The 19584-nt window shown below is 34.2% G+C and overlaps 1 protein-coding gene across 1 annotated transcript; it reads right to left on the bottom strand.

Moving 5' to 3' along the window:
• Positions 1 to 293: 293 nt before the first annotated feature.
• LOC137814356 (myosin-6-like) lies at positions 294 to 19209 on the bottom strand. The gene is made up of 39 exons (XM_068617050.1): positions 18709 to 19209; positions 16511 to 16639; positions 16067 to 16210; positions 15795 to 15940; positions 15552 to 15708; positions 15367 to 15425; positions 15112 to 15271; positions 14662 to 14811; positions 14427 to 14563; positions 14204 to 14350; positions 13999 to 14100; positions 13638 to 13695; positions 13098 to 13199; positions 11979 to 12016; positions 11772 to 11898; positions 11486 to 11656; positions 11275 to 11406; positions 11046 to 11155; positions 10914 to 10974; positions 10413 to 10590; positions 10105 to 10310; positions 9858 to 9977; positions 8225 to 8323; positions 7776 to 7988; positions 7501 to 7640; positions 7223 to 7337; positions 7092 to 7136; positions 6926 to 7006; positions 6661 to 6831; positions 4730 to 4885; positions 4452 to 4640; positions 4129 to 4254; positions 3945 to 4015; positions 3741 to 3840; positions 3505 to 3561; positions 2053 to 2109; positions 1486 to 1566; positions 1315 to 1397; positions 294 to 835 (listed from the first exon to the last, which is right to left on the bottom strand). Exons 1-39 carry the CDS (start codon positions 18709 to 18711, stop codon positions 721 to 723), a joined length of 4536 nt encoding a protein of 1511 aa, XP_068473151.1. The 5' UTR covers positions 18712 to 19209; the 3' UTR covers positions 294 to 720.
• Between the last annotated feature and the right edge of the window lie 375 nt (positions 19210 to 19584).

Below are 19584 nucleotides of genomic sequence, written 5' to 3'. Positions count from 1 at the left end.
GATGAAACAGTGGTTATAAGACAAATAAAATAACGGAAGGACAATCCCAAATAGTTGATTTTAACGTAAGATGGACAAAAATATCCATATAGATATATGAATAACAAAACACACCAAAAGCTTTAAAAAGAAATAACTTGAATAAAGCACAAGTACAGTTTGAAGTACTCTTCAATAACAGCTATAGGACAGTTAGGCAAGTTTTCATCAACATGAAATATAATAGATCTCAGTTAACGATGACGTAGTAAATGTCACCTCCAGAAGTTACTAGTAACGTGACACTTCGATGCTAGGAAAATAATAACTAGAGTTCAGATCATAGGATTCATTACTATGCAAGTGTTTCCATATAAAAAAGTCAAAAATTATAGTGAGCTTGGCCCCACAAAACAAAAAAGTACAAGTGCTTCAATTGATCAGAAGGACAAGAAAAGAGGGAAAAAAAGGAAAATACAAGGCAAGCTCACTGATGCTAAAAATATCCCTTGCCCCTATTAACAATTAACATTTTACAATTGAATGCTAACAAAAGAATAAAAAAATAACTTTACAGAATGCAGGGATATGGCCAAAAGGGTGTAAAGTTTTTCTTTTTCTTTTTCTGGTGTAGAGAGAATAAATGAAAGGCATTTACAACCAACAATGGCAAGGACCAACAACTGATTTTGTTGTCAGGCTTGAGAAGACAAATTTAGAAGTATACCAAGTTTTCTAGGCCTACTCATTCAAAAATTGGAAGGCTGGATTTTCAAGAAGATCATCCGCTGGTTTCATGTCTGAGAAATCCTTCTCTTGCATTGATGTAGAAAGATCATCCACTGAGAAAGGGATGCTGTAAAGAAGCAAAAAACGTTTGTTCTAATTAGTCAAGTACAAACCCAGAAGATTGACATCAAAGAATTGCAATAATAATTGACCAAGTATCAAAAGATCACAAATTGAATATCACCTACTTTTGGCATGTGTTACACTACAAATAAACTAAGGGCCCTATTTGAATAAATTTATCCTCAAGTACTACTTCAGGAGGGAAAAGTAAGATGAAGTGAATCAAACTTCTTCCCTCTTGTTAAAATTAAAATCAGCTTATGCAATACAACTTTTGTAGAAGTTAAAGAAGTGAGCTTCCATAAATATGAAACGCGAAAGTTATACCTTGTGAATAAAAGTTTCTTAATTTATTTTACCTTCTTATTTTCTTTTCTTGTACTTGTTGAGAAAATTATCCAATAAAATCAAAAGATCATATTTCCCCACTACATAGTTCTATGTTCTAATGGCAAAAGTTAATGTTATTAAAAGAGCCCTTACCTAGAACTGTCATCCAACAAGAAAGAATCACTCTGAGCATTATTGGAGTCCTCAGCCATTAGCATCCTCATGCTTGAAAGTACCTGGAGGAAGATTTGAGCGCATTAGTCAAGCATGTACAACTTCAGCAATGACTTTTGCTGATATTGGTAAATATACACACAAACTTACATCTGGAGATACACTTCGAGTATTGTAGTTACCATCCCAGTAAAGTGTACATATTCTGTATAGCTGTTGGACACTCAAGACCTGGAGAAGCAGAAGATAAGGGGGTGAAAAATGAAGGAAAATGCATCAAAAGAAACATATACACTATAAAAGACATTGAGAATTAATCAGCAAAAGAAAAGCAAGCTTTTGCGACCATACACATATCAATATCCCTAGTCTCCTTTAATCCACCTCTTATAGCAACTAAATGCAAACATACATCTGAATTTCAGTCCCAGAAGTAACCTCATTCACTCCCCAGGTTAAACAAACTAACAACCTGGGCAACCATGTTCAACAGCTACTAGCAGAAGAAACAGACAAGTGAATCCATAGTCAAAAGCTCAATTTGGCTCTAGGGCAAGCTTTAAGATTCAGGTGCGATTACCCCCATCACCACCCTGCTACCCAGGTGGCTTGCATCTCTAAATATTTTATAAAAAAAAAACTCCATAGACCATTATGTTGATGAGAGATACAGGCCTCACTCACTCACATGGAAGTTTGAGATAGATAAAGACTTACAGGACATAAATCGTTGATGATTTCATCGTAGGAAATCCTGTACTTCTGATGAATAACCTGTATATATAAACATAGACAACAATTAAACAAGATGGGAACAATTAAGACAGTTTTGATCTTAATCACTTCATATAAAAGAAATATTCATGAAGAAAAGAAAATAAAATACATCTTCTTGTCTTATTCAACATATTTATTCCAAGGCCTGTTACAAGGTCTAATGTTTATCTCTTGAAGTTAACACACATGATGTGCACGGTTATAAACAAGTACGTTAGAGTTTCCAAAAAGGTTTCCCTGAAGATATTTAGGGAAATATTGTTAAGAAATTTGGTATGATCATGGAAATATTGTTGATCAGGGTGTATCCTCCAACAAGTTTTCATATCTATTTCTCTCAACAACCTGCTGCGTCCAATGGATTTTTGGCCGTGCTCTTGGTTTTTATTTTGCTGTTGTTTGGAGGCTGCACTTGGTTTGTTCTGCTCCTCTTCTTCTTTGGTACTTGAACTTAGATTGCTGGCCCCCTCTTATAGCTTGGTGGCTAGTTTGGTGGCTGCACTTGATTTTCAAAACTCTTCTACTTGTTTTGCAACTACGCTTGGTCTGTTACACCCATCTTGTTTGGCTATTGTGCTTAATTTGCTATGCTCCTCGTCTTGTTTAGAGGTTACTTGGTTTGTTGTGTCCCTTAGGTGTTTGGTGGTTGTGCTCAGTTTCTGAATTGTTCTTGCCCCAACCTCTGTGTTTAGGGCTTGTTTGTTTTCTATTAAAAAATAGCTTTAATTGTAACAAGCTTAGATCTTAGAAAAATTTAGCTAGTGTGCAGCTATTGTGAGAAATATTGTTGAGATATATGGTATAATAAGGGAAATATTTTCCATTTATGTAACTAGAACTGCTCTATTTCTATTATTTCTGTCTCTAAAATGATTCTAATTCCTAAATTCACAGGATTGATTCTCTTGGTCTTGTATATAATATGGTACTGTTCTCATGAAATAAAGCATATTGCATAGATGCATAAGGATTTGATGAATAATCCATGTATTTCCAACAGCTGTCTCGTGCCTATCCTTCATCCTGTTTTGTTTTAGTTAAATTTAAATCTGACTAAGTCTCCTAGGGATTTGTTGGGGCATAATTTTCTTTCCGTGACCAATATAGTATATTTTACAATGATAGTAGTTACTTCAAACATGAAAAAGCATTTAAAGATAATCTTGATCTAAAAGTTAAAGCAGATCTGTCTTCTGTCCTTTATATTTGCTAGATTTATCCTGTCACCAAAACTACTCATTTCATGAAACTTCCAGATTTTTTTGATAAGGTAAAAACAAAAGAAAATGCAACACAAAATCATCATTCACCATTAAATAGTGAAGCCCCAGCAAAATATGAGCACATTAAAACCATGAAAAGGTTCTAAATTATCAAATGAGACACACTTACCAAGAATCCAACAGCCTGTCTTATGTGCTTGAGTTCATCCCATGATGACCCTGCATACTGCAAGTTTGTGATCGAGGCAATTAGTTGGAGCTTTTATTAAAATGCGTACAACAATTCAAAAGGACGTAGAAGTGCATAACAACAACAAGTCATCATCACCATATGTCAGTAAAGCCAAGTAATATAATACCATAACTTGAGATAAACGCATTACAGTTAAAGCAAAAACAATTTACCTCTTCCTTTGCTTGGCAGCACCAAAGCTCTAATTCAGCTAATCCAGCTTTCACATATTCCCCATTGCTGAATGTGCAACAATCGCGTCGAAGAAGAAGACTGTAATCATTTGAGAAAAAAGGTGTTAGCCTTCCCACATTTTAAGGAAAAAAAAATTATGATGCAAAAAGAAAATGTTATGCATGTATGCAAAAACTACTTACCTATTGAAAAGTTGCACATTAATATATGAGAATGTCTGACTGAAGATCTTTTGAATAAGAACTGGTGGCACCTGAAATAGAAAAAAAATATACCACACTTTAGCAATTTTGAGAAATGGAATGGACGTGGCTAACAGAGGTAATTGCTCAGTAATCAGAAGTTAATAGAGTTTTATCTTCTTACAAAGTTCTCTTTTAATGTACAGAGGAGGGAATTTAGGGATTCAATAGTACTCTGCCAGTGAACCATTGGGGAATCTTTAGCTAAGGATCGACCAGAACGTAACCCTCCCTTTGATGTTCTTGGTGCCTACATATCAACATGAGATTTGCATAAAGAACATATAGAATGAAAAAATATACAACAAAAATAATATTAGGCTCAGAATCATTGGGAATTTATAGAAAATATCTGGTAAATAATTATAACTACATGAACAAGACATTGTATTATACTTTGTCCAGGAAACTTGAGTTGTAACAATTGATAAATTGATTTCAACACACCTGGATGCATAGTGCAAGAACTGCAGTTAAATCCTTCTTCAAATTATCCCGAATGATGCCATATATTTTCTCCAAATAGGCTGTGAGCTGCTGCTTGAAAAGCAAGGCGGGGTACTTAGCTTCTACCTTGCGCACAACATCGGATGGAGGGGCAGCAAGGTTGGCAGAAGAGGGGGATGAAAGAAAACTCTGCAATTTATACCCTTGAATTAATCATTGTAATTGTTCAAGTGCTAGATGAAAATCAGTTTGCATACAATTTAAGAAATATCCATTACCATAGTCATTCTTCCAAAGAGGGATGTTGGATTAGGTGGTTTTCTAACTGGGGTAGAATTTGTTGAACTCCCAGATTTAAGACTTTGTTCAAGTAAAAACAATAACGCAGATGTATTCGACAGCCAATAAGCCATATGATCATTGCCATCTTGACTCTGTAACGTAAAAGAGAGAGCAAGGAAGAAGAAAGTCAAATATTTATTTACTTTTGAAGAGTGCACTAACACTTTCGTTAGTTATCACAAAAACATAATTAATATTGAATATCACAAAAAATTAGATTCAAAAACATTTAACATTACAGTACCCACAAAATAATTCATCGCTCAATGAATAATACAAACAGGTTCATAAAAACATAAACTCTACAAAGAAATGGAGGGAAGAATAACCACAACAATAAACTATGAAACTGCCAAAGAAGCATTCAAGCCTGCTTACATGCTACTTCTTACACCAATAATTTCACAGTAAGAATATCCTGGAAAAAGAATTAAACTAAAAAACGAGACATCCCCTCCTCCAATACAATAGTTATTAACTGATAATGAACATTACATTCCACTAGACTGCATATTCAGTAATTTTTGTAATAGACCACATTAAAATAATCTGCGTAGTTATGATGTACAATTCAGTTTTCCGTAGGCTGCATTAATCCATGAAACACCCTTAGCAGGATGAGGAGTTGATGACAAAACAAAATCTTTTTGGTATAAGTATGATTTTTCTCACTAGGATGCACTTGCTTTCCCTGGATTGAAGTTTTTAATTTTTGGATTATCTAGGCTTGCTGCAGATTTTAACATCTTTAGAAGTTCTAGATCTTCAAACCTACATTTCTAACAAAACCTACTCTAATTTAAAGCATTAAGAAAACATATATTATTAAAATAACCACTGAAAGTGACCAGTTTCTATCTTACACATAAATTAGATATATGTCTGAAATTATATTAGTGGGTCCAAACTTTACCTTACATGTTGATTTTGTGATGTTGAGTTAAATTTAAAATTCATTTACTATGATAGTATCAAATTTATCTTAAGAGGTTTGTTGTACTTATCATCGTGTAACCTCCCTTTATTCTTACACTTGAAATACTAAAAAATTATAATATATAAGTAAATGCAAATCTACCATAGGTCCTCGCTAGGGTAGGCTTTGATACCAAATTAAAAATTGGACTTTAAGCTCAAGTCATTCTCACAAAACTGACTTGTAAGATGAGAATTGTTCCTACTTATATATATTGTAAATTATCTCTAGTCGATGTGGGATCTCCAATAGACTTAAAGTCTAATTTCTACGAGTTTCTTATTAACTAGTTAGTTTTATTGGTTATGGAAGAAAGAAAGAAAGAATCGTCCATTTGTGGTAATGCATAGTCTACGGCACATTTCGAAGGAATTTAAGTCTAACATGTTTCAGCAATTTTTTGAACAAGCAGATTTGGCTTCTAATTGGTGTAAAACAAATATTTTTTAGGGGTTTCTTTAACAGATATGTTGAGTAGCTTTGCTTCATCTAGGTTTTCTTTGTTCTACAGCTTGTTTTCCTTTTGAAAGAGAATCTGCTATCCTCCAAACTCTTTGTAATCATCTTCTCAGCAGTAATGAATTTCTTTTAAATTCCCCCTTCCCCAAAACAAACAGCAAAAAATACACTCAATTTTTAATCATACTCCCATTGCACCCCAAAAAATTATATCAAACTTACAAATGCTTAAAAAAAAGGCAGAAAAGTAAGTTTTTACATTTTTAACATGATATACAATTTAAATTGTGAAAATACATGGGATAAATCATATTATCTTTAACATAATTAAATCCTCCTGTACTATGCTCAAAATTTTCAACTAGGCTTTTCTCCTAATATTATCTTATCATGTGCCATAAAATATAATTTAGAATAATGTAATTACACTACCTCAATTTCAGAACCAATCATTTGAATCAGACGATCAAATACACTGGTTCTTTCAGCTTCAAATGATTTCCAGTGGAGAAGACATTTGTAAATGGTGAATGCAGCAATGGGTTTTCCATGATTGAAGCCAATATTTTTCATAACACAGTTAACAAGCGAATCAACATTCTCCTACAGTAAACAAGAGTTTACATTGAGAATGATATGTTTTGCATGAAGTACCATGACAACAAACAGAATTAAATTCCTAATTTTAAGTACATACATGTTGTCGTTCAATGTAAGATCTCCTCAGTTTGAAGTCAGATTCTGTACCAAATTGTTTCACAGGCGTGACATATGTATCCTGCAAAGGTCAGTCAATTTATCCATTGGACACAGTCAAGTGTTACAGAAGGCACACAAAAACAGTAGTAGTAAAGAATACTTACAACAGCTTTCTGCTCTTCTGCCACATGGTGACCATTTTCTAATTTCTGCATAAAAAAATGTCAGCATTTCAGTAGATGTATATTTACATGGAGAGCATGAGAACTTGTATACCTTAGCAACAATAAATTACCTCGTCCACTGGGGAAGACAAGTGCTCTGCTATTGTTTTCACAGATGAGTTTAGTAGTGATTGTTTCTGAAGAATATGGTTTGCAGATTCCATGTCTATGAATTTCTCTTCAAGCCTATAAATATTAAAAAATGGTCATGATGACAGACATCTTGTTACAGCAAATAGAGTATGAATGATAACCTTTACAACTCAGGAGACAAAAACGGGTTCAAAACATCAAACGATGTCAATTAAATATTTCTCTTATATCAACAAAGTTTAATCACAAATACAACCTCTGCATAGCAGTCTTCAACTGGACTACTTTTGATTCCGCATCCAAAGCTTGCTTTAACCTTTCTTCACCAATTTTGTTAGCCTCTTTGTACCTTTTTTCTGTTTCATCAATTTTCTTTTCCAGTGAACTCACCATGTTCTGTAACAGAATCCATGAAATACTATCTTAATAATACAATATGACAATAGATCTTCCACAAAATGTGATGATATTATCAATATACAAATACTTTCTTGAAATGAAGCACGGATATCCATGCCATAACCACTTTACCTTGAGTTTCTCATTCTCACTATTGAGCTTCTCCAACAAAGCATGGTCAACAACTGGAATCTCCTGTATAATGGGAGCTTTCTCTGCTGCTATTTTTGTAGCCTCCCTCTCCTTTTCAAGAAGTAACTTAGTTTCTTTAAACTGAAGTTGCATCTCTTGCAAAGCAGATTGTAATCTTTGATTTTCTTGAGCTTTTGATTCTTCCATGTCAACCTATATGCAATAATGCAGGCTTAAGAAGCTTTCCAAGATACTAACTAAATAATGTTTATCAATTTCTTACATCTTTCTCAGAAAGTGCAGAAAGAAGTTCCTTCTCATTAATTACACAAATCAAATTCACTCCAGTAAGAAAAGTTTCTAAAACAAGTATTGCTAAGGTGCTAAAAAGCGCACTACGACATTTTGTTTTATTAGAAGTTAGTAAAGAAAAATCCATGGTATCTTACCCTCAAACGTTTTTCCAGCTGCAACCTTAATGTAAGGTCTTCAACTTGCTTTTCAAGCTTACTTTTGGCAGCTTGGAGAGCTCCTGTTTCTCTTGCAGACTGCAATAAAAATAAAAATCTCAATCATACACAAAAAGTGGTGAAAACTCAATCTGAAGAAGTAATAGTATTGAAAAAGTTCCCCTCGCCAAAAAAAGTGTATAAAATTGACCTAGCATTTTTAAGGCCCAACAATCACAGATAGTTGATCCTAACATATTACCTCTTCATACAAAAAAGTAAACCCAAACAATATATGCAACCATACTGCTTGCTGAGATATGCAATCTGATTATACATCTAGTTAGGTGCAAGCATACAGTAGAGTAGGGACAAAGATGAGAAAAGGTCAGTGGTTGATCTACTTTGGACTTTGTGAAGTATGATAACATTGTTCAATTACTTAAAGTGAAGTATATGCCAGTGGCAGTCAAAGCAAGAGAATAAAAACTGTTTGAAGGGGAAATTGAGTAATCAACAGCTTAAGAGGAATATTCAAATAATACTACTGCTGAAGCTGAAGTTGAATCCAGATTTTTAGTAGCATAATGGTGTACCATGTAGATTTTACTGACATCCACATTTTCTGTGAAATTTTTCCTGGTATAAGGATTCCATTCCTTTTTGGCATTTAGGATTAATAGAGCCCTAAAATATGTCCAATGCATCCTTAGATTAGCTCCCTCGTCAACATTTTATACATTTCCTATTTGCTAACTAGAAACTCGAAATGAAAAGGCAGACAGATTCAGACAATATCCCTAATATGCATGCTATTTTACTGCATTCTGCAAAAGTTTTATAGGTAATACATTCTTAGTTTAAAGTTACAAAATGCTTTTGTGAATTTCAATGCATGAAAGGAAAAGAAATATTTGCTGCTTTTGAAATTAAAGTATTTTTGAAGCTTTAATTCAAATAAGCATGTAGTAGTTTGAGATGGGAATATTAGGTTAGGTATGCATTTTTCATAAATGAGGTAGTCAACTACATGCTATCCATATCATAGATACAATTGATCAAAGCGAAGTGGGATATTATTGGCTGAAGGCATAGAGTAGTGAAAATGAGAACCTTGCAGTAAAAATATAGGCAGTACCTATGATAAATGCATGAAGTGGAAAAACCTCTGCCTGGAGGAGTATAATTAATGTAGTTTTACAATGTTGCTACATGAAGTGAAAATTTCGTGCAGGATAATGAAGTTTTGTACAGTACTACAATGATTATGGGTTAGCTTGGAATGTGATGAGGGAACCATTACAAAGCTTTCATGTACAAGTCAATTTCTACATATCAAAACTTAACATGTTTTTCTTTTGACTGTGGCTCAAAAGCAGTAAAAAATACTGCCTAGTAATTACTTGCTACTTAAAGAACATTATGCTACAAATTCTAAAGGGCATATACCGCAAACTAATTGTCTCAATACACCTATGAATTCACTGAAATCTAAATTCAATTTCCATAAAAACTATTCCCTGGGTACTATCATGATGATATTTATGAGCTCACAGGTCACAACACAAGTTTAAAACATATTTTCATGCATGGATGCCAAGGATTAAGGAGTAAATCATAAGTAAGTACATACCAACTTGAGCTTTCGCAACTCTTGCCGAGCAACTTTTCCTCTCCATGCACATTGTGTTGTAATTGCTGCTTTCTTTAGTTCGGTGAAATGAAGTTGTGCCAAGTATTTCTGGCAGTGGCTCTACAATACACAATCATCAATGTTGAAATAACATTCTATTTGAACCCAAAGTAAAAATTCAAAAGCTCGGTAACAATGATTTTGCATTAGAATGCATGAACAGAAACAGTAAAAATGTTCAAAATACCTGAATGACAATTGCTGCTTTAGTCCTCCTTCTAAAGGAGAGCTCACATCGTGCAGCCATTCCCCTCATACCAGTCTGGATAGAGACAGCAGCAGTATACAAACCTTTGTATGCCCTCCTAGCAATATGCATGCGGAAGCACCTCTGAATCACCAAACTAGAAGCCTCCTGCCGCATTCCCTCGTATACTTGCCGAGCAAGTTGTCCTGCAGTCAGTACAAAGAAAGTCATCAGACTTCACAAAGTACAAAAATTTCTTCCCAATTGCAACATGTGAGTTAATATTTCAAGAAGCAAAGAGCAGATACCTCTGCATGCAGCTTGAATCCTCAAAGCCGACAGACGAAGCAATATGAAACTTCGGCGTGACAAATATGAACGAATTTTTCTCTGAATAATGTTTGCTGACCTTCCTAAGATTTCACTTCTACGGGTATCTAGTTCTGCCATCTGACCAGCTCGAAGAAACACCTTTGTCTTGCCAATCTGTGGCAATAAACAAAACCACTAAATTAGAAAAAGATAATATAAGCCTTGTATCACCAATATGCAATTATCTAATGCAATGGTGGATATCATTACAGTGAGTACAGATGAGCATTAATAGCATTTCATTTTTGTATATGCTTGATAAACACATGCATTTGTGATCATTCCTAAACCTAAACTACACCATCCAAATTTACTGGCGATATAATGGTAGTATAAGTGAATCACACAAGGATGGGAGAAAAGGAAACGATACCACTTCTCCCAGTGGAAAGAAAAAGACTCCCAAAGGATAAAAGATTCTCTCACATAGTAGTTACCTGACAACCTTCAAGTCCAACATTCTTTAGAATCCTCTTGCAAGCAGTGACCTCATCAGAACTAAAAGTAAAAATACAAAAAAGGTAAGCACTTTCAGAATAATGACTAATAAGGATGCACGATTCAGATACCTTCCATCCAATGCTTCAGGTGCAAGAAGACTAAATCGATCCACAAATTCATCAAAGGTTTTTCTTGTAGGATATCCAGCACAACTTATCCTAATTGCCTCCATAACTCCCTACAATCAGACGAACTACATCAATAAGTATAAACTTGCATGATATCAGGTTTAACTTCCATTTCAGTGCGATATAATATTATCATAAAAGAAAAACAATAAAATACTAGCAGCCTTACCCCACAACGTAGTTGCAGCAAAACATTTTTATTCTCAAAAATTGCTGGCTTGAGAAGATTATTGGGTTTAACGCAACGAATGTAGTGTGGCTCAGTGGAACTGAGAGTTTCAAGTAAAGATTGCAATTGTTGCTGCAAGACATATTAAATTGTTTTCTCAAACACTTAGGTTAGGCAAGAAAAACAAAAGAGTTGGTTTCAAATAACCAACCTTAAATCGTGAGCCAATGGAGGAGAACTTTGATTGTTTCGAAGATTCCTCAGGTGAAGGAGGATACAAACCCGATATAAAGGGGCATTTTGAAGCATAAAGAAGTGCCTGGTGCTCTGCAACGACGTAATCTTTGTTTTTGTCGAGGAAAAAATCAGTTTGATAAGTGACCTACAAATGACAGATTAAATCACATAAGCATTCCGGCATGTGCTTATACTATAAATGTGTCTTATTTATTTACTTATTATATCTGGATGAAAAAATAGCAAAATAACCAACTTACATCTCCAGCATAATGGCAAATTGTAAAGTCACTACGTGATAATTTAGGCTTGCTAAACCTTTTATGGTTTGTGAAGGTCTGATACAGCTTTTGGGCAAAAGTTTCATGTGTAGATCTAGGAAACATACTGCACAGAACAAAAACATAGCTATCAGAGACTCAGTAAAATAATCGATAGAATATGTGGGCTATCAGCATAAAATATACCAAGCTTCATCCAGAAGAGCAATAATGCCACCAGGTTTCTGCAAATGAATACAAGATAATTCAAGACTCAAAATAAATTTCTAATTGTAAATCATAAATTCACTAATAGCAAACTGCACAAAGACAACTAAGATATCAGTGTGCTAACAGAAATAATGGAAAAATAATGCATTGAAAAAGTACATGATATTTTTTCTATTTAAGGGGAAGCAAAACAAGGGTCAATTTGGGTGCACTCAACTAGCAATTATCATTTCAAGGTAATCAGATTTGCCTTCTCTAATTCATTCATAAATTCAACCTAGTCTCTGAAAAGACAGAAAAATCATAACTTCAATGTTTTCATTCATTTAACCCCCTATAAACAAAATACGTTCTCCCTTTCATGTCTCTTTTGCTTTCAGGGCAAATTTTCAAGCAGCTGCTTTCCACATCAACTGATTTTCAAAATGATTCCCCTCATTTACTGCTTCTTTCTCTATAACCTTGATTTGTATGTCCACCCACCGATGCAATATTCTAACCACAACACTTAGCTTATGCTCCACAAACCTATTAATTAGGTTTGCAACAGTTTGAACACAAGGCTGTTAAGATTTCCAGCATTATGTATAATAATAATTAGATTTTCTAAAAGTGTACTGTTTAGGGACACTTCAATCAGCAATGCCAGCCAACTAAAACATTTCATCCACCCAAATTGACTCACGAGGTTTACACCTTTTATTTTGATATCACTTAACAATGATATAGCTAAGAAAACTAAATCAAGCAACTTATGCTATGTCATGATACTTTATTTTCACTTAAGCTAGTACTAGTTCACATCTCACATGACTGACATTTGATGTTATTCAGTTTAACTACTGTTTAGAATGTAATAACCAATATAGCAACAGAAACATCAAAGGCATTTTCCAGACAAAAGCTCAAGATGTCTCAACCAATGAAAATGTGCCACCGCACCATCTGTCCATAAGCCAATTTACCAATTACATCTCTGTCGTGTTCACCATGACATTTAATATATAATTTTTAACCGAAATGAACGAATATCTTCGACAAAACCAAGCAACCTACAAGAGACCAAGCCAAGGATTGCAGAGTTAGATGGGAAACCTTTTCAATGAGATCCAGAATATCTTGATTGTCCACAAATTCAATGTAACTCCAATCAATTTCCTCTTTTTTGTATTCTTCCTGCTCCATTTTGAAAACATGCTGCAGAAAAACATATTTGGGCATTACAAGAACATGAAAGTAAACTAAAAGAGAGAGATTATTCTTTGTTTCTCTTAAAAAATTGAATTTTAAACCTAACTCAACCTCACAAAACCAGTTTATAAAGTAATGTTCACACCCACGTATATACTATTATTTAGTGAAATCCTTAGTCAATGTGGGATCTCCAACACATAATCATACCAAGGACTAGATTTTGTGATTCGTCTGATAGTAGATGGCACAATCCAATATTATCATAAAAAGTGGAGTTTAAATCTAACTCAACTTCACAAACCGGCTTATAAAATAAGGTTTGTATCCACTTATATACTATAGTTTTGGTCATATCGCTAGTTGATGTAAGATTTCCAATAGTTTCAAATATACAAGCAAAAGGTGCTCTCAACTATAAAGAAAATAATTTCAACAACAAACCTGATTAAAATGTTGCTGGAGCTTTTCATTGGTCAAATTAATACAAAATTGTTCAAAACTGCAAGTACACATAAGAACCAGGCATAACATACAAAATCAGCATCTTTACAATAAAAAAAAGGTAGACAACAAACCAAAATAACAAATGGATTTATCACAAGCATTCCTAGTACAAACCAAGTTAATAATGAACTAAGGATGGACTAAATGGCTAACAAATTCAATCTAGCATCTTAGAATAAGACAACTAGTGGAGGAGAACATCATTGACTCCCAAACAATCTATAAGTTTCTTGGAGCAAGTGTTAACATCAAGATTCACCAAGGTTAATTACATAACAAAAGGTGTGCGATTACAAACCTGTTAGTCTTGAAACTCTCAAAACCATAAATATCCAGCACACCAATTAAGGATTTTGACTCAGGATCTTGACCTATAGAATTATTAATTTTATCAACCAACCTACAGAATCAAGACAGAAAATTAAAGAAACAGAGATTAACATGGTAACTGTAATAGGGTTCAAAAATATATATATTTTTAAGCAATCTGCTCACAGGCTTACCAGTCAAACAATCTTGAGTACACAATCTTAGCCAAGGCATCTCGGCTGAGTGCAGCAGCTTCTGGATCCAGCCATTTCGTAATTGTTTCATCTCGAGTAACAATTACACGTTTGCAAAGAGAATCTTCAAGTGCCTTTGCATCACACCTGAATAAAATTATGAGCCAAGGCCGAAATGCAATGCAAAACCGTGAAACAATGCAAGTGCACAATGCTTTCTCACATGAAAAGTTCAGCAGCAGTCTGCAGATGGAACCAAGATTTTTCATCTTTGGGCACAGATGAGTCTATCTCCTTCCCTTTCGTAAATTCGATGTTTCCAAGATGTAAAATCGCAGCAACAACTTTAAAAATTGCATCCTAAAGAGCAATGGGGGAAAAGGAAAAACGAAGCATTGAATCATATGTCAAGCTTTAAGAAACTGAAAACAAATATAAATAAAATCTCTACAAAGTACCTGCTCCTCAGCACTTATTCCGACAATATCCATTGCTCTCCTTGTATCCCTATATTCCTTAGATTCATCGAGCCCCTCCAACTCAAAGCAATTTGATTGATTCAGATAATGAAACATTCTTGGATCTCCTAATTTGTATTTTTTAACATCCTGTCAGAAAGAGAGGACCAGATAATTAGAAGTAAGCAAAATCAAAAAAGAGTTGAGCACAAACTTATACCTATAAATAACTTCGAAAGCATTTTGCCAATGCAAACACATATCTTACAACAACAAAAAAAAAACATAAAAGAGCATACATAATAATTATGAGTGGAAAGGAAATCAGCTCTTATTTTCTATCAACGTCCTCTATAAGTCAATTTTCAGACAGTTTTTTCTAATCGTAATTTAATTACATTTATTATTGAATCCAGAAACAAATTAATTGAGAAAAAATAGCTTCAGAACCTCTGGAGGTGCAGCACAGAGCATGTAAAAACAATGATAGTTCCTCTCTGGATCTGACACCTGGCAAACACGTGATCTTTCAAGCAGATAAGTCCTGATAGCAGCCCCTGAAATTCTTCCCTTCTGGTCAAATTGAATCTCCACAAACTTACCAAAACGACTGCGGAAGTCACAGGTGAGAAAACAAAATAAGACACGATACCAAGATAATTGCGATGTAACTACATAAGCAGAAAACTTACTATTATTTCCCACCTTGAATTATTGTTCCTAACAGTCTTCGCATTGCCAAAGGCTTCTAGAACAGGATTGGACTGCAAATCAATGAAGGGAAAACATAAGGCTTAAGTTGATGAAGAGAATTTAAGGTTGTAAGAAGTTTAGATGCAGAAAGAAGGTTAACAAGATAAATCAGCTTCCTAAATGTCAAATTCTCTTACCTCCAGGACCTTTTGCTCAATAGTTCTACCTTCAGCAGCAGCTCTCCCACCCATGTAAGCAAGATACCTCATGAGTTGCTTGGTACTTTCTGTTTTACCAGCTCCACTTTCACCACTAACCAATATTGATTGGCTGATTCCCTCATTTATCATAAGCCTAAATAAATAAATACATATTAATTAGTGTAGTCAGACTCCTATCCTATTAGCACGATCCTTCTGCAGGACAGATATGAAAACTACCTATATGCTGCATCTGCAACAGCAAAGGGATGTGGACTTAGCTCGCCAAAAGCTGCTCCTTTATATTGGGCCATCATATGGCTATCATATAAATGAGGGAGCCTTATGAAAGGGTTCACAGCAATCAGTATATTCCCAGTGTAAGTCTGGAAGAAAAAAATTAGTCAGCACTTATCAATACTATGTAGATACTAACAAATGCAAAATAAAGGGAACCATTCGCCTCATGCAACAGACACAAACTTTGAAGAGTTGGAAACTGTAATCCATACATAAATTTCATTTATATCATATCTTGATCTCAGATTATCCAGTACTCCAGGTTCATGCAGGTATGCAAGCTTTGTCATATCATCCACTCCACTTGGTGGAACTTCGGTATCTTTATGATAAATACTGGAAGCTTTAGCAACAACCTGCAAATTTCAAGACAAACAAAAGCAAGGTAAAATTTCACACATTTTAAACATTTGATAATTACAAATTTAGAAAAATGTATATCTAACATACAGAATAAAAGTGCAATCCTGTAAGACAAGGATAGTTTAAAACGTTCAATAAGGCACATATATTCATTACACTATGCCTCAAAGATTTGCAGCAGTTATTCATGTTAAAGAAATCAAAGCACTCAAAGTAGAAACGATAAGTTTCCAAGAACATGAAAATGCATTACTGAGGATTAGATTTTAGCAAATATTACAGAGTACACTCACCGTCTTCCCTGAAGAACAAAGGACTTTAATTACTTCTCCTTTAACCTCCAAGACCTCACCATCTATCCAAGCCACATCAGGATCTTCCACCCAAATCTGGGACCCAACTATAGGATTGGCAGTAGCAGCCTACAATATGAAGAGTATCACTACTTAAATGTACTAACTACACAGAATTAAGTACCTATCAAATAATAGTTTACACATAATCAAATAACTAGAGTGAGACTCAAACAGTGGGTAAAAGGAAAAGTAAAATTCTATCTTTTAAAGTCTTCAATTCCCCAGAATTGAAATATAAGTCCACCCATACAAACTAGAAGAAGTCATACAACATAATTGGCTAGTTTATTACAAAAATGTAAGGGTTCGCTGTTGTGAGAAATTTTTTTTGTTTAGTTTCCTTTTCTATTTTCAATTTTAATTACAAATGTCACCTAGTTTTTACTTTGCTTCCTGTTTCCAAAGTTTGCAGAGGAAAGAGCGGGTTTAAACAACTTCTCCCAAAATTTCGCATTAAAAAACAAAAAACAGTGTAAACAGAAAAAAGTTATTCTTATTATTTAGTATACAAATCTTCGAAAACAAAAAAAAAAAAAGGAAATGAAAACAATAAGTTGGAATTTTATAATTAAAAGTAAAAGAAGAAACATTTTCTCAAAATAAACAATCCCCTGACTTTGCTGCAGAAAGTCAAAACAAGAATGACTCAACCAGCATGTAAAGTAACCATTCCATAATTTTCCTTAGACTGAAGATGCAATATGGGTTTAGTTTAAATTAAACCCACGTGGTTGAAAATGTAGCTAAACACCCCATTGTTAGAAACATTCAGCAGTATTTCACAATGTGTTTGAGAAGACCACTGAAATTCTAGTTCTTCCTCACAGTTCATCTTCGTATTATAGCTTGTCTAGTTGCACATACTACAAGCAAGAATTCAAGTTGAAGGAGAAGCAAAAGAGGGTAACTTTTTCATTATTGAAGGATTTGACATGAATTTTTTTCATTTGCATGAATTGTAGACTTGAAATCAAACATGAGCTTAACTACATTCTATTGTGGAATAGCATCTAAGGAATTTTAACTACAATTTCAATAGCAGAAAATAACGAATTTAATGAAGGAGGTCAATCAAAGTTGCTTAACTAACAGCTATATGAAAAGCATGTTGCAACATAATCAGAAGAAAACATATGCACAACTACTACTTTAGTCAATATCGATATTGACCAAAATATAAAACAACGCAAGTGAAATAGAAGACAAACAAACTAAAGATTCATGGACTAGTCAAGCTTTTCAGATAACAAGGTAGGAAACACTGATTAGAAATAATTTATATTAACTGGAACATTAGTAACCCAGGAAGCACTCAAAAGCTACTATCACCCAATTAAATTTATTAATTGAAAATATCAACCAATGGGAATTAATAAGCAATAGCTACACCACGCAGACAGTAACAAGCATAGGAAAGGAAATAAACTAGGCCTCCTAAATCACATAGACAGGCACATTAACCCATTAAATACGCTACTTTGAAGTGAAGCACCTACATTGCCAAAGTAAGGTCAGATCTATTCGATTAAGCTTACTCAACACAAAAAACAGTAATGTCTTATTATAATTTTGAACCAAATTCAAAACAATCCTACCACTTAAATCAATGCAAAATCATCTAAATCAATCAAAGATACATTGCAACAATATAATGATAGCAAATTTGCAGTACTTAGTTCAGAACAGAAGATCAGAAGACAGCATTCACAATATGATTATTTTATCCTACAAGTCCAGTTAAAATAACAGCAAATTGAAATAAATTATCATCTTCCCAGATTTAGACCTTGTGGCTTCATGTTTCTTCAAAGAACAAAATTAACATAAAAAACAATATCCGCCATGGAATTGGACTCCTACAATGTCAGCTGGCAAAAAGAACACGTTCATAAAAACTATAAGTAATCGGTTCTATGTAAAAGAATCGCCCAAACCTACCATCTATGCTATAGCAGATCAGTCCATTAACATAGATAAAGAAGAACCCCATTTTCATTAATAAAAGAAAGAAGGAAAAACAACAATCTCATTTCAACAAAGTCAGCTTCACGTCACTGAAAGCAAACAAACGCAAGACTTGAAATTGACTCGACCAATACCACAATACAATATCCAAACAAATGAGAAATGAATACCATTTCTGAGAGAGATCGGATCAAAAACTCAGCTAGCAACCGGATCTACTGCCAATACACCCAACGGCTACTCCACCAATCAAAATGAAAGATCTTGCCACTCCCCCTTCACCACAACTTCCACAAAAAGAGGTGTTTGACAACTCCAAATGCAGAAAAAGCAAAAGGGTGTATCTATATATAAATAATATATTCCTATATATATGCCAACTGAGAGACAATGCCGAGAAAAAAAAAACGACAGAAGCTTAAAACCCTTCAACAAGACCAAAACTTTTGCAGAAGAGATTAAGCCCCTGGCCTGCTGCTGTTAGTGGTTCAACGGCAGACCTTGCTTTGGTTATGGGTTTTATGTTATGCTGTGTTGTTTACACTCTCTGTTTGTAATTTGTATTCTCCTCTTCTTTTTGGCTTTAAGGGCAAATAGTTTATGGTTTATTGGTAAAAAAACAAAGAAGACGATGATGTTGGTGACATTTGGATTTAGAAGCACAGCATCGTAGGTAAATGAAATGTTTTGCTTGCTTATGTGGGTGGCATTTCGTAAATGCCCCTGGATGTTGGAATGAATTACGAAATTACGAAACCTTTGACAAACGTTACTCTCTCTCAATCTTACATTATAAAATCAAAATATTTGAGGCGCCTATCGCGGTCACCAATATCTTCGGATGCCGCTTTAGTGGCCTCAATCCTCTTCTTTTGTCCTTACTTGCATGGATTTTGTTTTCATTTTTTTTTAGCAGTCAAATTTCCAAATTTTTGACAAATATTTGCTTCTTTTAACAGTTCTAATCATGATAATGTTTGAGACAGAAATACCAATATTATCCACATTCAAGATTTTGGATAACACTATATTTATATTGTGAATGT

This window comes from Phaseolus vulgaris, chromosome 1, assembly GCF_000499845.2.
Source record: "Phaseolus vulgaris cultivar G19833 chromosome 1, P. vulgaris v2.0, whole genome shotgun sequence".
Taxonomy (NCBI): Eukaryota; Viridiplantae; Streptophyta; class Magnoliopsida; order Fabales; family Fabaceae; genus Phaseolus; species Phaseolus vulgaris.
The sequence above is the reverse complement of the archived record's forward strand: the minus strand, read 5'-3'. Positions and strand labels throughout refer to the sequence as shown.

Bases quoted from the DNA above. Each gene is read 5' to 3' on its own strand.
- LOC137814356 (XM_068617050.1), bottom strand. The intron at 15,426-15,551 runs GTAAGAGAATTT...ATTGATTTGCAG, and splicing joins TTGAGCAAAAGGTCCTGGAG to TCCAATCCTGTTCTAGAAGC. The intron at 2,110-3,504 runs GTAAGTGTGTCT...TTATATATACAG, and splicing joins GACAGGCTGTTGGATTCTTG to GTTATTCATCAGAAGTACAG.